The sequence below is a fragment of the Dermacentor variabilis genome, chromosome 1 (genome assembly GCF_050947875.1).
Source record: "Dermacentor variabilis isolate Ectoservices chromosome 1, ASM5094787v1, whole genome shotgun sequence".
In the NCBI taxonomy this organism is placed as follows: Eukaryota; Metazoa; Arthropoda; class Arachnida; order Ixodida; family Ixodidae; genus Dermacentor; species Dermacentor variabilis.
Window position 1 is genome coordinate 214,697,733 of NC_134568.1, and position 18,012 is coordinate 214,715,744.

The 18,012-nt window shown below is 45.5% G+C and overlaps 1 protein-coding gene across 3 annotated transcripts in view; it reads right to left on the reverse strand.

The window, feature by feature from the left end:
* LOC142557013 (uncharacterized) overlaps window positions 1-18,012 on the reverse strand; it is an 88,721-nt gene that overhangs the window by 6,933 nt on the left and 63,776 nt on the right. For all 3 annotated transcript variants that reach the window (XM_075668567.1, XM_075668560.1, XM_075668553.1), the window contains 2 exons: window positions 16,006-16,054; window positions 12,711-12,887 (listed from right to left, as the gene is read on the reverse strand). In XM_075668567.1, the coding sequence (XP_075524682.1) occupies window positions 12,711-12,887; window positions 16,006-16,054 (226 nt within the window). The remainder of the gene's footprint in view (window positions 1-12,710; window positions 12,888-16,005; window positions 16,055-18,012) is intronic.

Consider the following 18,012-nt stretch of genomic DNA (forward strand, 5'->3'; position numbering starts at 1 on the left):
GGTTGAGCGCACCAACTGCACCATAAAAGACAATTTCTTTCTATGTCTGTCGTACATATGACTGGGATGACTATGTCGCTGCTGCAGTTTACGCTCTAAACACGTCCCAACAGGAAGTCACTCGCGCCACGCTCTTTTAGCTGCTCTACGGGAGAATGCCTTGGTTACCGCAAGAACACCTTCTTGGCTTTGACATGTCTCTGTAAGAACGACCAGCAAAAGTGGAGCACCACCAAGCGCAGTTCGATATGTCTTCTAAGCAACGTTTCGCTTGGCCTTTCCGACCAAGCCACCTAGTAATGGTTCGACAGGCACTGCGTTTACCTCGGCGCTGCAAAAAATTCTTGCCCTGGTTTTCTGGCCCCTTCCATGTTGTGGAAATACTGGGTCCTGTGACGTTTCATTTAGCCACGATTCCCGAACTTGATGACAACCGCTGCAAATGCACTTTTCTTACTCATGCCAGCCAGATGAAGCTTTATGTCCCTCGTGAAACCTGTACTGAACTCCTGTATTACTCCTGTGCAAACTCGAGGGGAGAGGGGGCAGCAAGTGTAATGGTAACAAAGAATGTCGCAAGTGAAAGAAGAGGAAGGGCAAGTAGTAGCAGTGGGTCAGGGGAATACCTAGTTGGTTTTTGGAACGGCCGAGATTTGGGTGTGTCGCGTACCATTTGTGACCCATTCAAGGCATCGGACTCCTGTTACACTATTAATTGCGTGACAAATTGCAGTAAATGACAATCTAATTAGTAACTTTAACTAGTAACTGGATGGAAGATTTTGTAGTTGATCAATTGATGCCAGTGAGTTTACAATGCAAGGCACCTGCAAAAAAAAAACTAACTGGGTTTTACGTGCCAAAATCAGTTTGATTATTACGCACGGCGGAATAATTTTGACCACTAGGGGTTCTTTAACGAGCATAGAATGCATAGTAAATGGCATTTTTACATTTTGCTCCCATCAAAATGCGGCTGCTGTAGCCAGGATTCAACCGGCAACCTCGAGCTTAGCAGTGGATCTTCCACTTGGAAGAAATCTAGCACCAGTTTCAAGATAAGCACTCAAATTTGCAACAAAATGCTGCTCCATTTTTTTAACAAAATGCCTTTTTAAGCAGTGGAGGACAAATTTAACTGAAACACAAATTCAGTTCATCACAAATTTTGGTAACATATTTTAAAACTGATGCCAGCCTGAGAATTCGCTTTAAGTGGATATGGTAGGCATACTTACTGGCTCAAATTTGTAAATTGCAATTGGTGCCCTAAATTTATTAGTAAATTATATTACTCAGTTCTCCAGTTTAATTTCTCATGCAACTAACGTCCTCCTTTTTTAGTAATCCAGCTCAAGTAGAATAGTGCTGTCAACTACAGGTAATTTGTAAAATCCTGTTCAGATTTAATTAGTACATCTAGTATGGATGACAAGAAAAAAAACTTGCACTTTCGACCTAAAAGCAGAGCATCCATTGCAATAGAAAAGTAATACACAGCTATACAAACTAAGGATAGTAGCTTTATCGGCTGTATAAACTTGCAAACATTCACTTACTAACTTACAAGCATGGTGTCAAAGAAAAATTAAATTATAGGGTTTTATGTGCCAAAACCACGATCTCATTATTAGGCATGCCGTAGTGGGGGGATTCTGGAATAATTTGGACCACTTGGGGTTCCTTAACGTGCACCTAAATCTAAGTACACGAATGTTTTCGCATTTCGCCCCCATCGAAATGCGGCTGCCGTGGCCGGGATTCGATCTCGCAACCTCGTGCTCAGCAGCCCAACACCATAGCCACTGAGCAACCACGGCGGGTTAAGCATGGTGTCAGCAAGCACAGGCAAACGTGAACGCATCACACTTGATGAGCACGGACACTCGCTGTCAAAATGCTGGCTTTAGGAAGTGCAGCAGCAGCAACAAGCGAAGTGACCTTCATGGCGTCTATTGCTTCAATGCAAACTGAGCGGCAAGAATGCAGCACGCACAAAGTTATGAGCCGTAGAAGCGCCTAGACTGCCCTCAACGCTTTCATTGCTTTTAAGATATCGCTCATGTGGCTGCGGAATACGCTAGAACAAATCTCACAATGACTGTCATGTTAATGTGATTAGCATTCAAGCAATGTAGCGACAAACCATATTGCTGAACACATTTTTATAGGATCTGTAGAGGCAAGTCTATTGTTTTGGCTATCAGGGTCATACAGTTAAAAATATGGGGTTTTACATGCCAAAACTGTGATCTGATTATGAGGCACGCTGTAGTGAGGGACTCCGAAAATTTGGATCACCTGGGGTTCTTTAACATGCACCTAAATCTAAGTACACGGCTGTTTTTGCATTTCACCCCTATCGAAGTGTGGCTGCCGTGGCCGGGATTCAATCCCGCAACCTCATGCTTAGCAACCCAACACCATAATACCACTAAGCAACCACGGCGGATTATGGGTCATACAGTAAAACCTAGCTGATTTGACCCTTGTTAATTCGTAAAATTGGATAATTCAGACTCGTCCTCTGGTCCCAGCAGGGGTATGCATTATTTAATGGCATCAAACTCTCTTTAATTTGGACGTATTTCAGAATGCTGGAATGCTTCGTGCCTATTTCTGTCTTAGTCTTTATTTTTGTGTTTACTGCCGTACATGACACCGCTCTGTCCTCGTACCTTTAGAGCCCTGGTCACGTCAACAGGAACAATGGTTTCCTCCGCCGCGGTTGCAGCAAACAGTTTTTCATTTTGACTCAATTCACGCATTGGCCGCACGTTTTAAAAATGGGTGGTCGCCATCTATGATCATGTCGATAGCAACCACGGTTTTGTCTGTGGCGGTTGCTCCAAACAATAGTTTTGTTTTGACTGTGCGCAAGCTTGGTCATGTGCAGTGCTGGGCAGTATCGAAGATACACATATCTTAGATACAATCTTAGATATTCTTTTGGTATCTTGTATTTGTATCATGATAGGTCTGGCAAGACCTGTATCAGTATCTATCAGTATCTATAAACATTGCACGATAATGATTGTGTCTGCAAAGTACTACATCGCTAGGTGCCGCGGAAAGACCTGAAATTTCAAACCGAACTCAGTTTTCCCTTCTCCTTGCGGCCGCCGCGCTCCAAGCCGGAGGATGATATACACGTGCTAGTGCACCTACGTACATGCGTTTGCACTGTGACGTCACTTGTGGTGACACGCGACTTTGAGAATTATTCAAGGCAACATCTGTTATTTGTGCATTATATTGCTTTAACAGATGAATTAAAGCTTAGAGAAATAATAAAACACACAAACCAAATGTCTGTATGTTTTTGTTTTACTTTGCACCAAAGCAAGAGATGTACTTCCGTTTCGTCTGCTTGTTCCCACGTCGTGCAGTCGCGAACATAGACATCAAAACTCCTTTTCTACCGTGTTCCAGCGCGGGATCATGCTCTGTGATCTACTTGTCTGCCTCAGTATTCATGTAGCACTGACTTATACTACTAGTCAGATGTCCTCGTGCACAGCACGCAAATTCGTGCGCTGCGTGAAACATGACAATCAGAACAGCTCCCGCGTGACGCCAATAACTACGGAAGTACCATAGTTATTCGAATCTAGGCCGAGTCTTTTTCAAATAATCATATTCCAAACTCGAGGGTCGGCTTACATTCGAGGATATTAAAAAATGCGCCAGTTTTTAGTTGAAACTGCTAAATATCGTGCGTAGCTAGCGCCATCTAGAAAAGTCAGTATTGCAGCCGCTACTAGCCGTGCCAGTAGCCAACCGTACACAAGCGAGGTCGCCATTTTGACCTGTGTCGTGTCGGCCATATCGGTGTGCGGCATGGTGTTATCGCGATTCCACCAAGCAGGAGATAACACCACAGTGCCACTTTCAGGCGAAAAGTTGTGACAGCCGCAGAGGCATCGTCAAACCTTCAAGCCAGGCGGGACTTCGGCATCGACAAGAAGAACATTCGTCGTTGGAGGGGACAACGACAGCAGCTTTTTGCGTGCGCTGCAACGAGGATGGCCTTTAACGGACCAAAGAAAGGCCGTCACCACGAAGTGGAGACAGTTTTGTTTGGCTGACTTTGTTCGGACGCAGAAAGCAGCTGCCCTTCCAGTGACAACAGAAGTGCTCCAAACGAAAGCTAGGGAACTTTCGAGGGAGCGAGGCCTAACGCCAAAGAATTTAAAAGCCAGCCGGGGCTGGCTTCAGAAATTCATGAAGCGCTTCGGCTTCAGCCTCCGACGTCGACTTCAATTATCCAGAAGCTGCCAAGCGATTTCGAAGAAAAGCTGATAGCTTTTCAGCGCTACATGCTGCAAAAGAGAGAAGCGGCAGGCTACAACCTTGGGCAAATCGGCAATGCCGACTAGACGGTTGTGTATTTTGATATGCCAGTGGCGTACACTGTGAATGAAAAGGGTGCCAAGGAGGTGAAAGTGCGCTCCGCGGGCTACGAGAAGCAGCGCGCAACTGTGATGCTGTGCTGTACAGCTGATGGACAAAAACTCCCTCCTTATATGATATTTAAAAGGAAGACACTGCCTGCTAGAGAAACTTTCCCAAGAAATGCGATTGTGCGGGCAAATGAGAACGGTTGGATGACGGGTGCAATGGTGGATGAGTGGGTTAAGATTGTGTGGTGACGGCATCCAGGAGCCCTTCTGACAAAAAACTCGCTCCTTGTCGTCGACTCTTACTGTGGGCACTTGACCGACAACGTGAAGGCTGTGCTCGCCCAAGCGAACACGGACCTCGCTTTCATACCGGGTGGCATGACGGGCCAGTTGCAATCATGTCAGCATCAACAAACCTTTCAAGGATCGTCTGCGGAAATATTACATGGACTGGTTGACTGACGAAGACCGCATCCTAACGGCAACAGGCCGCATCAAGCGTGCATCGCTATTGCAGCTGGCGGGCTGGGTAGCTGCAGTGTGGGACGACATCCCAGGCACTTTGATCGTGCGTGCCTTTAAAAAGTGCAGCATATCTAACGCGCTTGAGGGTACCATAGACAGTGCACTGTTTGAACGTGAGAGTGACAAGGAACACAATGACGAGTCTAGCAGCGACGACGATGTTGAATGAGCTCTGCACGTTCAGATTCAATAAATGCTGTTTGCTTTTTGTGAACGCTGTCCTCGCTTTTTTTGTTCGGCCTACATTCGAGGTAATAAATATTTTTTTGTTGGCTTCGGACTTTAGGGGGTCGGCTTAGAATCGGGGTCGACCTAGATTCGAGTAAATACGGCATGTCGTGCCGCGAGAAAGCGAGGAGGAGAGAAAGCGGGGCTTGTAACGTATCTGTCATGCGATCCTCAAGGTCCAGTATGGGAGAATGCGGGGAAGGAATTTTGCTTGTGGAGGCTAGACAGAGCAAGTGGAGAGAGTGTCTTGCTCAGCAGTGGAGCTCGCCTCCTGAAATCATGGCTTCGCCACACTGAAATATTTATCTCGGCTATTAATGAGCCGATATGAAAAATTTTTGCGGCAGAATGCTCCCTAGAAGACATGTAAGTACTTCCAGCGTATAACCAAAGTTTGCTATGGGGCCTGGAGAGGGGCCCTTTAAGATATAAGATACTGCTATCACAACATTACCAAGCAAAACTATATGTGTTGGCTGAACTCCACTTCTCAAGCTGATACTGTTGCCGCTAAGCCACCTGAATAAAACTAAAGGCAGCGACTTTCTTATATATTTCCGCCAGAGCCCTCCAGCAAGGGCAGGCAGTGAGGTCTGTGCATCCCTGTTGGTAGAGCAGAGTCACGTATTGGCGCTCGTGCCGTCGAGCCAAAAACAAGCACGTGAATGTGTGCGCGCAGCCAAGCTTTTGTTTCCTTGATTTATTTTTGTTTTTATTTGCGTCGTTGCCATGACACTTGCTCATAGCCACCACACTGTGCTACGTGTGCCTATGCGTGTGGCATCTTTTGTGCAAATTCTGATGCCGCTATACTGTCGTTGTCGAAGTTTCTCTTGTGTGGTGCTTTGTTACAAAGTCTGAAGAATGCAATAATGGGGTTGCCATCTAGAGGTTTTCACAGATCAGTGATTTTAAGGACCTCGTAGATGTAAGTGACCGTTGTGAACCAAAGCGTGGATAGTGCTGCTTCCAGGAGACTTGTGCATAAGACGGCTACAGTCAACGACCGATTTTTCGGACCCTCTAAGGAACGTAAAAACGTCCGAAAATTCAGGCAGTCCGAAAAAAATAAATGCATGCAAAAAAACGCACTTATTCTTTTTTTATCGGATCTTGGGGTAAAGGGCGAAGTACCAGGCTTCCGAAACCCTGCCAAGGCATCAGTGAAGTGGCTATAAAAAGAGGCGTTCAAAAACTGTGTATGCAGCCGACTGCCGGTTTATTATGTACATTGCATCGTCGGGCAGCCGGTGTTATTGCTGCAGTGGCTTAAAGAACTTGTTGATTGTTGTTTGGACGGCGTTCCGGTTGCATGCGATCATATTCGCCTCGATCTGAGCAAGGGTCATGTCAGCACTGTACACCGATGAGAGTCAACAGTGCACGCGTCAACTCGGCGCTTGTAGTCGGCGCAGGCATTGGCTCCTCATTTTCAACATCGGAGTCTTCTGAATCCCTCACAACCTGACGGACTATTTCCTCGTCAGTCAGTTCTGCGCAGAAGTCGAGCTCGTTGTCAGCGTCGACAAACTGTTCGAAAGTTATTTCCGTAGGTATGGAAACTCCAGCAGAGCGGAGGTCGTTGATCACGTCGTCCATGGGCGCCGAACTCCTTGCTCACGCCAGCCTGGGATCGGCCGCTCACGACTTGCTTAATAACGGCAGTTTTCTTCTCCATCGTTAACCGACGGTACTGCTTTCCGCGCTTCGATGCCATCGGCGAGGACGACGAAGACTGAGTGGGGGCCATCCAAGGCAAGCGAAATCCTCAAGTTGTGAACAGTGGAGCTCACTGACAAGCGTCGAAGCACCTAGGCCTAGCGTCGCAGAGCACGCTTGCACAGCACAACCACACACCACGCTAGCCAAAACGTGGCCGGCGTAAACAAACGAAATGGCGCCGCTCCGGAAACTCCGCCGGAGGCAGAAGTGCGGCGATAAACATAGCCAGCGTGGCCAGACCAAAGTGGTGTGTGATGGCTAGATTCGGCTAGTTGTGGTTCAAAGCGGTGATATGCTACGGCTGCAAGTCGATTTCCTTCGCAAGGGCGCTGCGCAAGGAGCCAAAGGACCTTCCGTCGCGTCAAAAAGTCCGGAAAATTGGACGGCGCGGGGTTTGAGCGTCCGAAACTTCAGATGTCCTTATACATTGATTCTATGGGGCTCGTGGCGGTGCCGCGAAGACGTCCGAAATATCAGGCATGTCCGAAAATTTGGGCGTCCGAAAATTCAGTCGTTGACTATTTTATGTACGTGATTGTTGCTCACAAAGCAATTTTTTGGACTATGTTTTGTGATAATAATTCTGCAAAATATGAATAAGCTATGAAAGCTGCATGTTATGGACGAATTAGCGCTTGTATATACGTTATAGTCGGCAAGCAGCAGCAACTCTCATTTATTACAAAAGCAACAAGCAAAAACCGCTGACAGCACAGTATGTGAAGAGCTTTCATGTTAAGCGGCTAAAGCAACCCCAATAAATTGTTTCTGAATGAAAATATTATACAATGAGCAAGAAAGACAAAAGTTTGGAGATAGACATTTCATTCAAATGAAACAAGGTTGGTTGGCATTAAGAAATCTTGAAGCAAACATTCTTGTGCATACACGTTATCTTATGATACAAATAGCAAGTACTGTATCGGACACAATAATTGCGATAGTACTATGTAGCTCTATGTCAAATACTTTTTGCCTGAGTATCTTGTATCGTATCATGATAAATTGCAAAGTATCTTTGCCACGACCTGGTTTTGTGCCTTCAAAAGTGCATGGTCAGCATTCAGGCTAGCGTCAATAGTGGCCATGCTTTCGTTCACAGGGATTGTGGCAAACGGTATATTTCATTTTAACTCGGTGCACGTGATGGCCACGTGCTGTTGTTGATTAAGTAAACGGGTGCCGATTTGGCAAGCATGTGTGTTTTTTTGAACCCTTGATAATTTGACATTTGGTTAGTTTGGTCATTTTTTTTTCTGCCCCTTGAAATCCAAATTATTTGAGATTTTACTGTAGAATGTATCTGGGATCGGCCCACTTCGCTATAACACTCACTTGTCAGGGTTGGCCATGACCATGAGGGCATGACTACAGCGCAGTGACAATGGAATGGCATCGATGGACAACAGCAAGAGGACAATGGGATGATAATTCTGAAATGTTAATGGTATAATGACAAAAGCGCGACGACAGCATGAGAATAATTGGATGACGAGTATGATGTACCGACGACAGTATGACGAGAATAGGACGACAAAGCTGAATAAAGACGATGGAATGACAATGACAGTGTGACGAATGCATGAAGGCTACTGATGACTACATTGTTATGACGACGATGGTATGACAACGGCGGCATAATCACGATTGAACGATGACAGTATGATGATAGAATGACAAAGAAGAAATGACAACGCCTGTGTGAATATATATTCAAACAAGATTGTCTCAATATATACATATGTCACTGGACCAATTACAGCCAGCACCGGATAAATTTTAAAGGGACTCTAAAGGCGAATATTAAGTCAAGCTAAAGTGATAGATTGGTGCCCGAGAACACCTAAGGCGTCAATATTATTGTGAACAGAGCTTTAGTAATCAAGAAATCGAGGTAAATGCAGGACACGATTAGAGACTACACCGGGACATTCAAGTACTACTAGCCCAATGACAAAGGCACTCTTCATTATATTTTGATTTCACTACTACTCAACCACTCGTAATAAATAGATCATTGAATTGAATTGTACTTCTAAAGAAAATGCTCCAGTTCTATTTGATACTTAGGAAAAAGAACTCATTGACGTTACCCTTGACAATGACGCGAGCGCTGAAAAGTATCGTTTTCTCCACTCTGTGTCGCCCGTCCTTTTGCATTTCAGTAGTTAGGTTATTGTGGAGTGCTGCTCTGGTTTTGCTGTCTTGTGGAACTCGCACAAACTGCAATTAGCAGAGAATGCCACGTCCATGTGATGTCACGAGATTCATGAACAGTCCACCCCACTTGACCAAGAACAGCTGCTGTGGCGAATCGAACGCTCTGACTGGGCTTGGTTTCTCCATGGCCGCCGCATGCTTGCATGTTGCAGGAAAAAAAAAAACGGGCGCCGTTTGTCGGGCACCCAGACTTAATTTTCTCATAAACCATGTCTTTGAAGGTTTCTTTGAAGGTTTCTGGAATGGTGTTTCAACAGTCCACATTGACTCAGTATTTGCGTTTAGTGTTCCTTCAATTAAAGAATTTCTTGTCACTGAAGAGTGGCACCTACTCAGTGACCCAGGTTGGTGTCGGAGAGATTCACAAAAGAGCGGAACATACCCAGTGACCCAGGTTAGCTGATGGTTAATTTCAAACCCTGTTCCCTTAGAACAGCAGCCTGATGCCGTACCCATTAGATCATGGACTACTTGGTAACTGAAGGTGGTGGGAAAATGGTTAGAGACCCAGCCAGACAGAAAAATAGGCAGAAGCAGTCACCTAAAAGTGCATGAAGTTCCCAAAAAATGCTGATTGCATTAAAAAATTTAATTCGAAAAAATTGCAAGGCAGTGCTCTATCTCTGACACATTCCACACCTTAACAGCTGTTGTAGGGTGCCTTTAATTCAGACCACCTGAAAATGCTTGGAGGAAGTTGAATACATTAGTGTTTGCATTGGTTCAACCTAAACCGCATGCATACTGCCCTCATTGTAATGTGGCCAGGAATGGAACCCCTAAGTTCATACTCAGCAGAACAGCATTTTTTCACTGAGTCACCAAGTGGGTATGACTAGAGTGAATGATTAGGAAGTTGAATGCTGGCCAAGTGCTCCTTGGGCAAAAGCTGGTACAGTCAACGACTGAATTTTCAGACGCCCAAATTTTCGGACATGCCTGATATTTCGGACGTCTTCGCGGCACCGCCACGAGCCCCATAGAATCAATGTATAAGGACATCTGAAGTTTCGGACGCTCGAACCCCGCGCCGTCCAATTTTCCGGACTTTTTGACGCGACGGAAGGTCCTTTGGCTCCTCGCGCAACGCCCTTGCGAAGGAAATCGACTTGCAGCTGTAGCATATCACCGCTTTGAACCACAACTAGCCGAATCTAGCCGTCACACACCAATTTGGTCTGGCCACGCTGGCTATGTTTATCGCCGCACTTCCGCCTCCGGCGGAGTTTCCGGAGCGGCGCCATTTCGTTTGTTTACGCCGGCCACGTTTTGGCTAGCGTGGTGTGTGGTTGTGCTGTGCAAGCGTGCTCTGCGACGCTAGGCCTAGGTGCTTCGACGCTCGTCAGCGAGCTTCACTGTTTGCAACTTGAGGATTTCACTTGCCTTGGATGGCCCCCACTCCGTCTTCGTCGTCCTCGCCGATGGCATCGAAGCGCGGAAAGCAGTACCGTCGGTTAACGATGGAGAAGAAAACTGCCGTTATTAAGCAAGTCGTGAGCGGCCGATCCCAGGCTGGCGTGAGCAAGGAGTTCGGCGCCCATGGACGACGTGATCAACGACCTCCGCTCTGCTGGAGTTTCCATACCTACGGAAATAACTTTCGAACAGTTTGTCGACGCTGACAACGAGCTCGACTTCTGCGCAGAACTGACTGACGAGGAAATAGTCCGTCAGGTTGTGAGGGATTCAGAAGACTCCGATGTTGAAAATGAGGAGCCAATGCCTGCGCCGACTACAAGCGCCGAGTTGACGCGTGCACTGTTGACTCTCATCGGTGTACAGTGCTGACATGACCCTTGCTCAGATCGAGGCGAATATGATCGCATGCAACCGGAACGCCGTCCAAACAACAATCAACAAGTTCTTTAAAGGGACACTAAAGGTTACTATTAAGTCAACGTGGACTGTTGAAATACCATCCCAGAAACCTCGAAACGCTTGTTTCGTGCCAAGGAGAGACTTATTTTAAGAGAAAATGCGTTCTGAAGCGTCCGCGTACCTCTAGCGCAGTTCAAATCGCCCGCCCTCCGATCGAGGAGAACTGACATCATGGTCTCATAGTGACGTTGCGCCATCGGTGAGTAGAACGGCGTCCGCAGACGGCGCTACGGCTTTTCTGCGCAAAACGCGAACGCGCGGCCAGAAACAGAGCCAAGACAGAGCCGACAGCAGAGCGAAAGCGGGAGTATGGTGGCTAGCGGAAGGAGAAACGAATTACGTCCCACGTTACGTCCCACGGCACACGGAGAGTCCGTTTTCGTTAAACTATAGGCTGCAGCGAGCTCGCAGCGTGGTCGGCGTGGTCTATGAGAAGCGACGAGCCTTTTCGCACTCGCAACAGGGCATAAAAATGTGCGAATCGACGCAAAACTCGGCCTAGAAAAGTGCTTCGCCACAGCGAGGGCTCAATACGACCCAAGCTGGCACGACCCAGATGTCGTTTCCCGCACCGCCACCAGGCGCCGCTACTATACCTCACACTCCAGCGCAAGACGCCCATAAGCTGGTACTTCATTCTATGACGCTAACTTCGACGCTCGTCGCAATGGACCCTGACACCGACAGATTGGCTCGCGATGGTGGGCTCAACTTCAGCGATTTGAGCACCGACGAGCGCGACCTGCTTCTGAGGGCTCGCACTGCCGGCGTCGTTGCGTACTACGACGGCGGCCTCGACACCGGCTCTCCGGAGCGGGAAAGCAACGAGGGCTTCCCACGACATCACATGGACGTGGCATTCTCGCTGCTTGTTCCAAATGAAAGTTTCGCGAGCAGAACCCTCACAGCACGACGCGATAACGAAACTACTGAAACTCTAAAGCGTGCGCGGCGCAGAGTCGAGCGAAAACGAAACCTTTCGAACACCCATATTACTGAAGGGTAACGTCAAAATGTTATTTTTTCCTAGAATCGAATAGACGTAGACAAGTAGCATTTTTTCCGGCTTATAATCGAATGAAATGATATTTTTAATACGAGTAGTTGAGTGTTAGTAACACAAATTATGAGGAGACCTTTCGTCATCGGGCTAGTACCGGAATGTCGCTGGGGGGTCTCAAATAGTGTCATGCATTTACCTCAATTTCTCGGTTACTAAAGCTCTGTTCGCGATTATATTGACGCCTTAGACGTTCTAGAACATTGCTCTACCACTTTAACTTGAGTTTCTGGTAACCTTTAGTGTCCCTTTAAGCCACTGCAGCAATAACACCGGCTGCCCGACGATGCAATGTACATAATAAACCGGCAGTCGGCTGCATACACAGTTTTTGAACGCCTCTTTTTATAGCCACTTCACTGATGCCTTGGCAGGGTTTTGGAAGCCTGGTACTTCGCCCTTTACCTCAAGATCCGATAAAAAAGAATAAGTGCATTTTTTTGCATGCATTCATTTTTTCGGACTGCCTGAATTTTCGGACGTTTTTACGTTCCCTAGAGGGTCCGAAAAATCGGTCGTTGACTGTAATAGGTATGCACACACCAAAAAGGTTTTATATATAAAAATTAGGTATACTGACAAGAAAAAAGCCAGCAGGGAAACATGCAGGGAAGCAGGTATGTGCTTAGATTTCTAATCCATGTCAAGGACAGATCAGACTGTTACTCACTGACCTTCTTATATTCATCCCGCTCTTTCAGAAGCTTGCTCAGATAGCGGATCTTTTGCTTGTGATTCTGGTGACCCATCATTTCAGACACCTTTCCGTGCAACTTGGACAGCTCACTCTCCGTTGCCTCGTTCCTCCTCTCGAGAAGCTGCTTCTCCAGCTCGTACAGCTCTAGCTGCTCCTACAGTGAATAAAAATACCACATGTAAAGCAGGAGTGTCCAATTTCACCTTTAATCCACAAATGCTGGAAAGGGCAACTATGCAAAAAGCTATTAGGGTGCTTAACCTTGAGCAACAAAAAGTATTCTTTCTTTGAATTATAATGTTTAACATCCCAAAGCACACATGGCCATGGAGAAATGTAGTGTGGGACTTCAGATTCATTTCAATTGACCACCTAGTGTTTTTACATATGCACCTTAAGTATGGTAGATCGAACATTTATGCATTCCGCTCTTGCCATAATGTGGCCATTGCAGCCTAGAATCGAACCTTCAAACAGAATCCTAGCTCAGCCAGTTGGTATTTGCCGAGATGAAAAAATGTAGACACATACATAACACAAACACAAAGGACTGTATGGAATGCGTGTTACAGGGCCTGTGAATATCTGTATGGAAAGTTCATGCGTAAAGGACTGTCCCTTCCCATAAAGGCTTAAAAGGTTTAAAAGGCTTAATGTGTCCATGTTTTGTTGCTTTTCCACTAAATAATGCGTAACTCAGCAGGAGGATCCCATAGCCACTGAGCTGCCACAGCGAGTATAATTTTTCGAACATTTAAAGGAGCACTGAAAAAATTTCAAAGTCGAGTTAACGTGCGAGATCGATTTATGCGGGCACACACACATCGTCTGCAAAATATGAACGGCAAATACAGCTTAGAAAATATTTAAAATCAATCTTAATGTAGCTGCAGGCAGCACCTCGCGAAATCAACAAGAAAGGAAAGTATACAACCGAGAAAACGCTACGTTACGAGTGTGCGCTGCCGTCGGGGTAGGCCCTGCGAGAAAGCTTCTCGCCGCTCCAATCGTCCACAGGTGCCTTTTTTTCCCTCCCTGGTTGTGACGCTGGCCTCTTTCGCTGCTGACGGCGGCGCAAGAATCAGCTGAAACTTGTTTATGACACAACTCATAAAATGACCTCGAAAGTGTGCATGTTATCAAATGCTGTGCGATATAGTAAATGGTTGTCGTGATTTTGACTCGCAAGTGGTCAGCGCAGCTGCCGCTGCAATCGTCTCAGCGAAGCGGCTCGCCTGGCTAACGTTTTCTCCTCGCTACCAACGGCATTGGGAAGACTAATTGTATTGTCACTTATGAGCAACATAAATGTGCAGACGTTGTGTTGACGAATATAGATGCTTTATTACCAGCTGCGGACGGGTCGCAAGGGCCGTCGGCCTCGGATCCGATGGCTAGCGAGTTAGACCTATATACCGTTTCCCAGCGATCGCCAGCTTGCTTGGCGTCGATAAGCGGCAGAGGTGGTCCGAGTTCGTGCGCTTCGCTGGACGCTTAGAATGGACCCTGCTGAAGAACAGCCAGATTTGCTTGTTTCATTTCGAGCGTGCCTAGCATAAACGAAACCGGCCGAGCTTAGAGCAGTCCGATGATCTTCCACCAAGACTACGTACCCCCAAGCCTCATGCTGTGTCGACTTATACTTCGCCTTGTGTCCTGCTCCGGAATATGCTTCATTCCCAAAGCACCTTCGACGAATGGCTCGTACTACTTGTACCGGTGCGTACGCATATTGATAGCCGTCGCTAGCCGCACTTTCCGAGTCGCTGCTTTGTAGTGGATCAAATCAAATGTGGTTGGCCACATCTAATTCGGCGTCGACTACCGCAAGCAGGAAATAGTCGCCGCTGGAGGACGAAAACAAGGACGAAAGTGATGGCGAAGACATCGCAAAGCACGTGCAGGCGTAGCAGACGAATTAGCAAGACGAAGCTCTCGCGCCGGCGAGCGCGCTGGCGTGACCACGTCACAGTTTTGTGCGATCACATAATCCAGCTGTGTTCACATTCCTTCTTTGGCCCATCTCGTTACTCTCCAAACCGAAACTCACACTGGTCACTACAAACAAGACTCCAAATCAATACCTGTCGCCCTCTGAAGCCAATTCTGTTTTGTGCGGTGATTGCTAGGTCATTAGCTACTTCTTGCAGCAGAAAAAACAAGATAGAAAATTTTTGTGTCAGTACTCCTTTAAAGAAACTGCTTATTTTTCTACAATCCACATTTGGAGATGTGCAGCTGTACAGAGAACCTAAAAACAATTAAGGCTATCCAGGCATGCACAGCCAAATCCAGCTATAGAAAGCAAAACAGCTCTGCTACCTTTTCATTAAAGCATTTCACTTGCCCACACAATGAGAAATGTTCCTATACTGTATCAAGCATTAAAGGTAAAAAAGAAAAAAAGGACATGTTTGGCACTAAACAAATAGTTTATAACAACCAACCAAAGAACACGACACTGGTGCGGACTCACAACTGAAGCTTACTTCGAGGAATGTCACATTCCTCAAAATAAGCTTCAGTTGCGAGTCAGCACCAGTGTCGCATTTTTCTTTGTCTATGTCCTTGCCTGTTTAGCGCTGTTACTTTTGAAAAACGTTACCACCAACTCGCCCAAGTTTCACTTCTAGAATCAACCAGCCAAAAACCAAGTTATTTTTTGTTACCACATGATCTATACTATATTTCTTACCTAGCAGGCAACACCACAAAAACTAGATAGACCTCTCTTTTTGCTCCTTCACAACCAAAAAAATATTGCCTCAGATATGAAAGACATATGCATCAGGTAATTCGATGCAACATTAATTTTACACCACACAATATGACGCAATTGCTACATGGAAGGCATCGCAAATCTGAACCTACTTACTGATGAACGGATGCAGTGATACTTGTCCGCAACCAGCAGCCACAGTTCACTGTTCATTATCGTGACAAAAACATAGCATGTCACATACTGGAAAAACAAAGGTGAACAAATATGTGGTTTGATGTAACCTTAGGTCCACAAGTTGGAGTTGCAATATATGAAGTAGGTATTCCGTAGATAGCGTTGTTGCAGATCAGAAGCAACTGCAATGAAATACGTGCAGCGAGACTTTTGTGATTATATTAATTGCGTAGCTTCTGCAGCATTGCCTGCTAAGTATGAAACAAAGTACAGTAAAGCCAAGTAGCAAAAATAGTATACTGGCAAGCTTATGTTTGCAAAGCCAAACCTGCTGCTTTGTAGCGTAAAAACAGGCAAATATTTCCATCTCACAAACCTGGAACGGTGAAACTCTAATCTGCAGAGCCTCGAAGCTTGCCTTCCATCTGCAAATTGGAGTAGTAATTTTCAAAGGTTGCACACAGCATCAAACATACTGCAGGTCAATCATACACAAATGCCACACAGACCATTCGTTTACATTGCATGCAATGTTTCCTTCGGAGGACTAATAATTCTTTACACGTATGGGGGACTCAAATCCAGCCATTCCCAGTTGTGCAGCAATGACAAATGTGAGGTGTACAACAAGCCATATAGCACTATTTCTGAATATGAGGCACAGCAGGAAAACGTTTTAATGCAGATATGCGACCCAAGAGAATGACTACAATAGCCAATGCCATACTTTTTGAAGGTCACACTCAGATATTTACCATCAAATTTCAACGCTCAATCCTAGCAATATCAAAATAGAACGCACCGGGAAAGCAGGAAATAGGGCCTCGCTATCATATCGGACAGAAACGCCCCATAACGAAAAGCACAATTAAGTTTGAAACTGAATGTCGCGGCCAGTTGCGGCAGATACTGATACGGCACATTCTGCCTGGCACATATTTGCTGCTCCGGCTGCGACGTGCTGTTTCAGTATTAGTTGAGTTGCCATTAATCAATCTTTCTTGGGCATTTCCGTCAGACGTAATAGCCAAATCGCCTTTTCTGGACTCCTGGCACGTTTAGTGTCAATATTGCCTGGTTTGAGCATTGGAATTTGGCTAATATATCAAATTAGGTGCGATTTTCACTATCTTGAAAAATGGGGTTGCATAAAAATATATCAGCCCCAAATTTGGTGTATAAACAACTGCCCCCAAGGTTTTATAAAAAGTTCACTAACAAATTTTAGTTTGTCTTCTGAAACTTGCATTATTAGTGGCATGTCCACGTATGTCCACCTCGCAACTACTCTGCAAAAACACCACATTTGCTACACTTGCGGTAGTTCCATAAAAAATCTGTATAATCTGAAAAAGGAAAAACGCCCTGTATTTACGGAGCAATTTTTCTTGACATTTCTGAGGCCTGCTACTGCCCGTCCTATCATTCCTGGTTGTGCACGCCAAACTACACTGTGTTGCTGAGACACAGTGGGACAGTCTTTTCATGACAGACATTGAGAGGAAGCTTTAGTTTAAAGCCAACTACAATTTCCTGATTTGAATACATGTAAAACATAAATGCATTCATGGGACATCTGCTGGACCGATTTGAATGAAATTTGTTGCATCTGAGGAAAAGGAAATTTTAGCAACTAACTGTAGGATGCATAATTCTGATTTAGGACCTCACCTTTTTTACAAAAATGGTTGAAAATTGATATTTAAAAAAATATAGGAGCAAAAACCTTACAAATTTCAAACTTCACCAAAAACCGATGTTGCAGTTCAGTAAACAATCTATGAGTGCATCTAAAGCAGACAAAATTGATATAGTCAAAATTCAGCCTAACAAAACCCAATTTTACGAAGTACTCAATCTAATGAAGAAATTTCTATTCGCTGACAAGTACCCATAAGGTTCAGTGTTGTCATCAACCTGAATATACAAAATAGCTTGCATTAAACCCAATTTGAAGAAGCTTTTCCAGAAATAAATGAGTAAAAAAAGCTGCGATTTCTTTCTAATTTTGGTGCAGACAGGTTTTTCTTCGAGCTTGTGCTCTAAACGCTATTGTGTTAAAACATCTAGGCACCCTAGTCACAGCCCTAGCTTTATTTTGTCGAGGCTGCATGGAACAATGGACTCGGCAGTCATTAGCGTTCTTATGTACCAGATGGTGCTAGGGACGGCAGTAGTTGGGCCACCCTCGTGGACTTCTTACACTTGCAGGCATGGGTTAGCAACAAATACAATGCCGCAGTACCTCTTGGGTGTAACTATGTTAGAATTTTAGATTTGAATGAAAAATCCCTTACTCGATTTTCCGAACTTCCTGATTTAATGAAATAATTTGAGCATGGTCATCGCTTCTTTATATGGAGTTTCAACTGTACTACAGGCT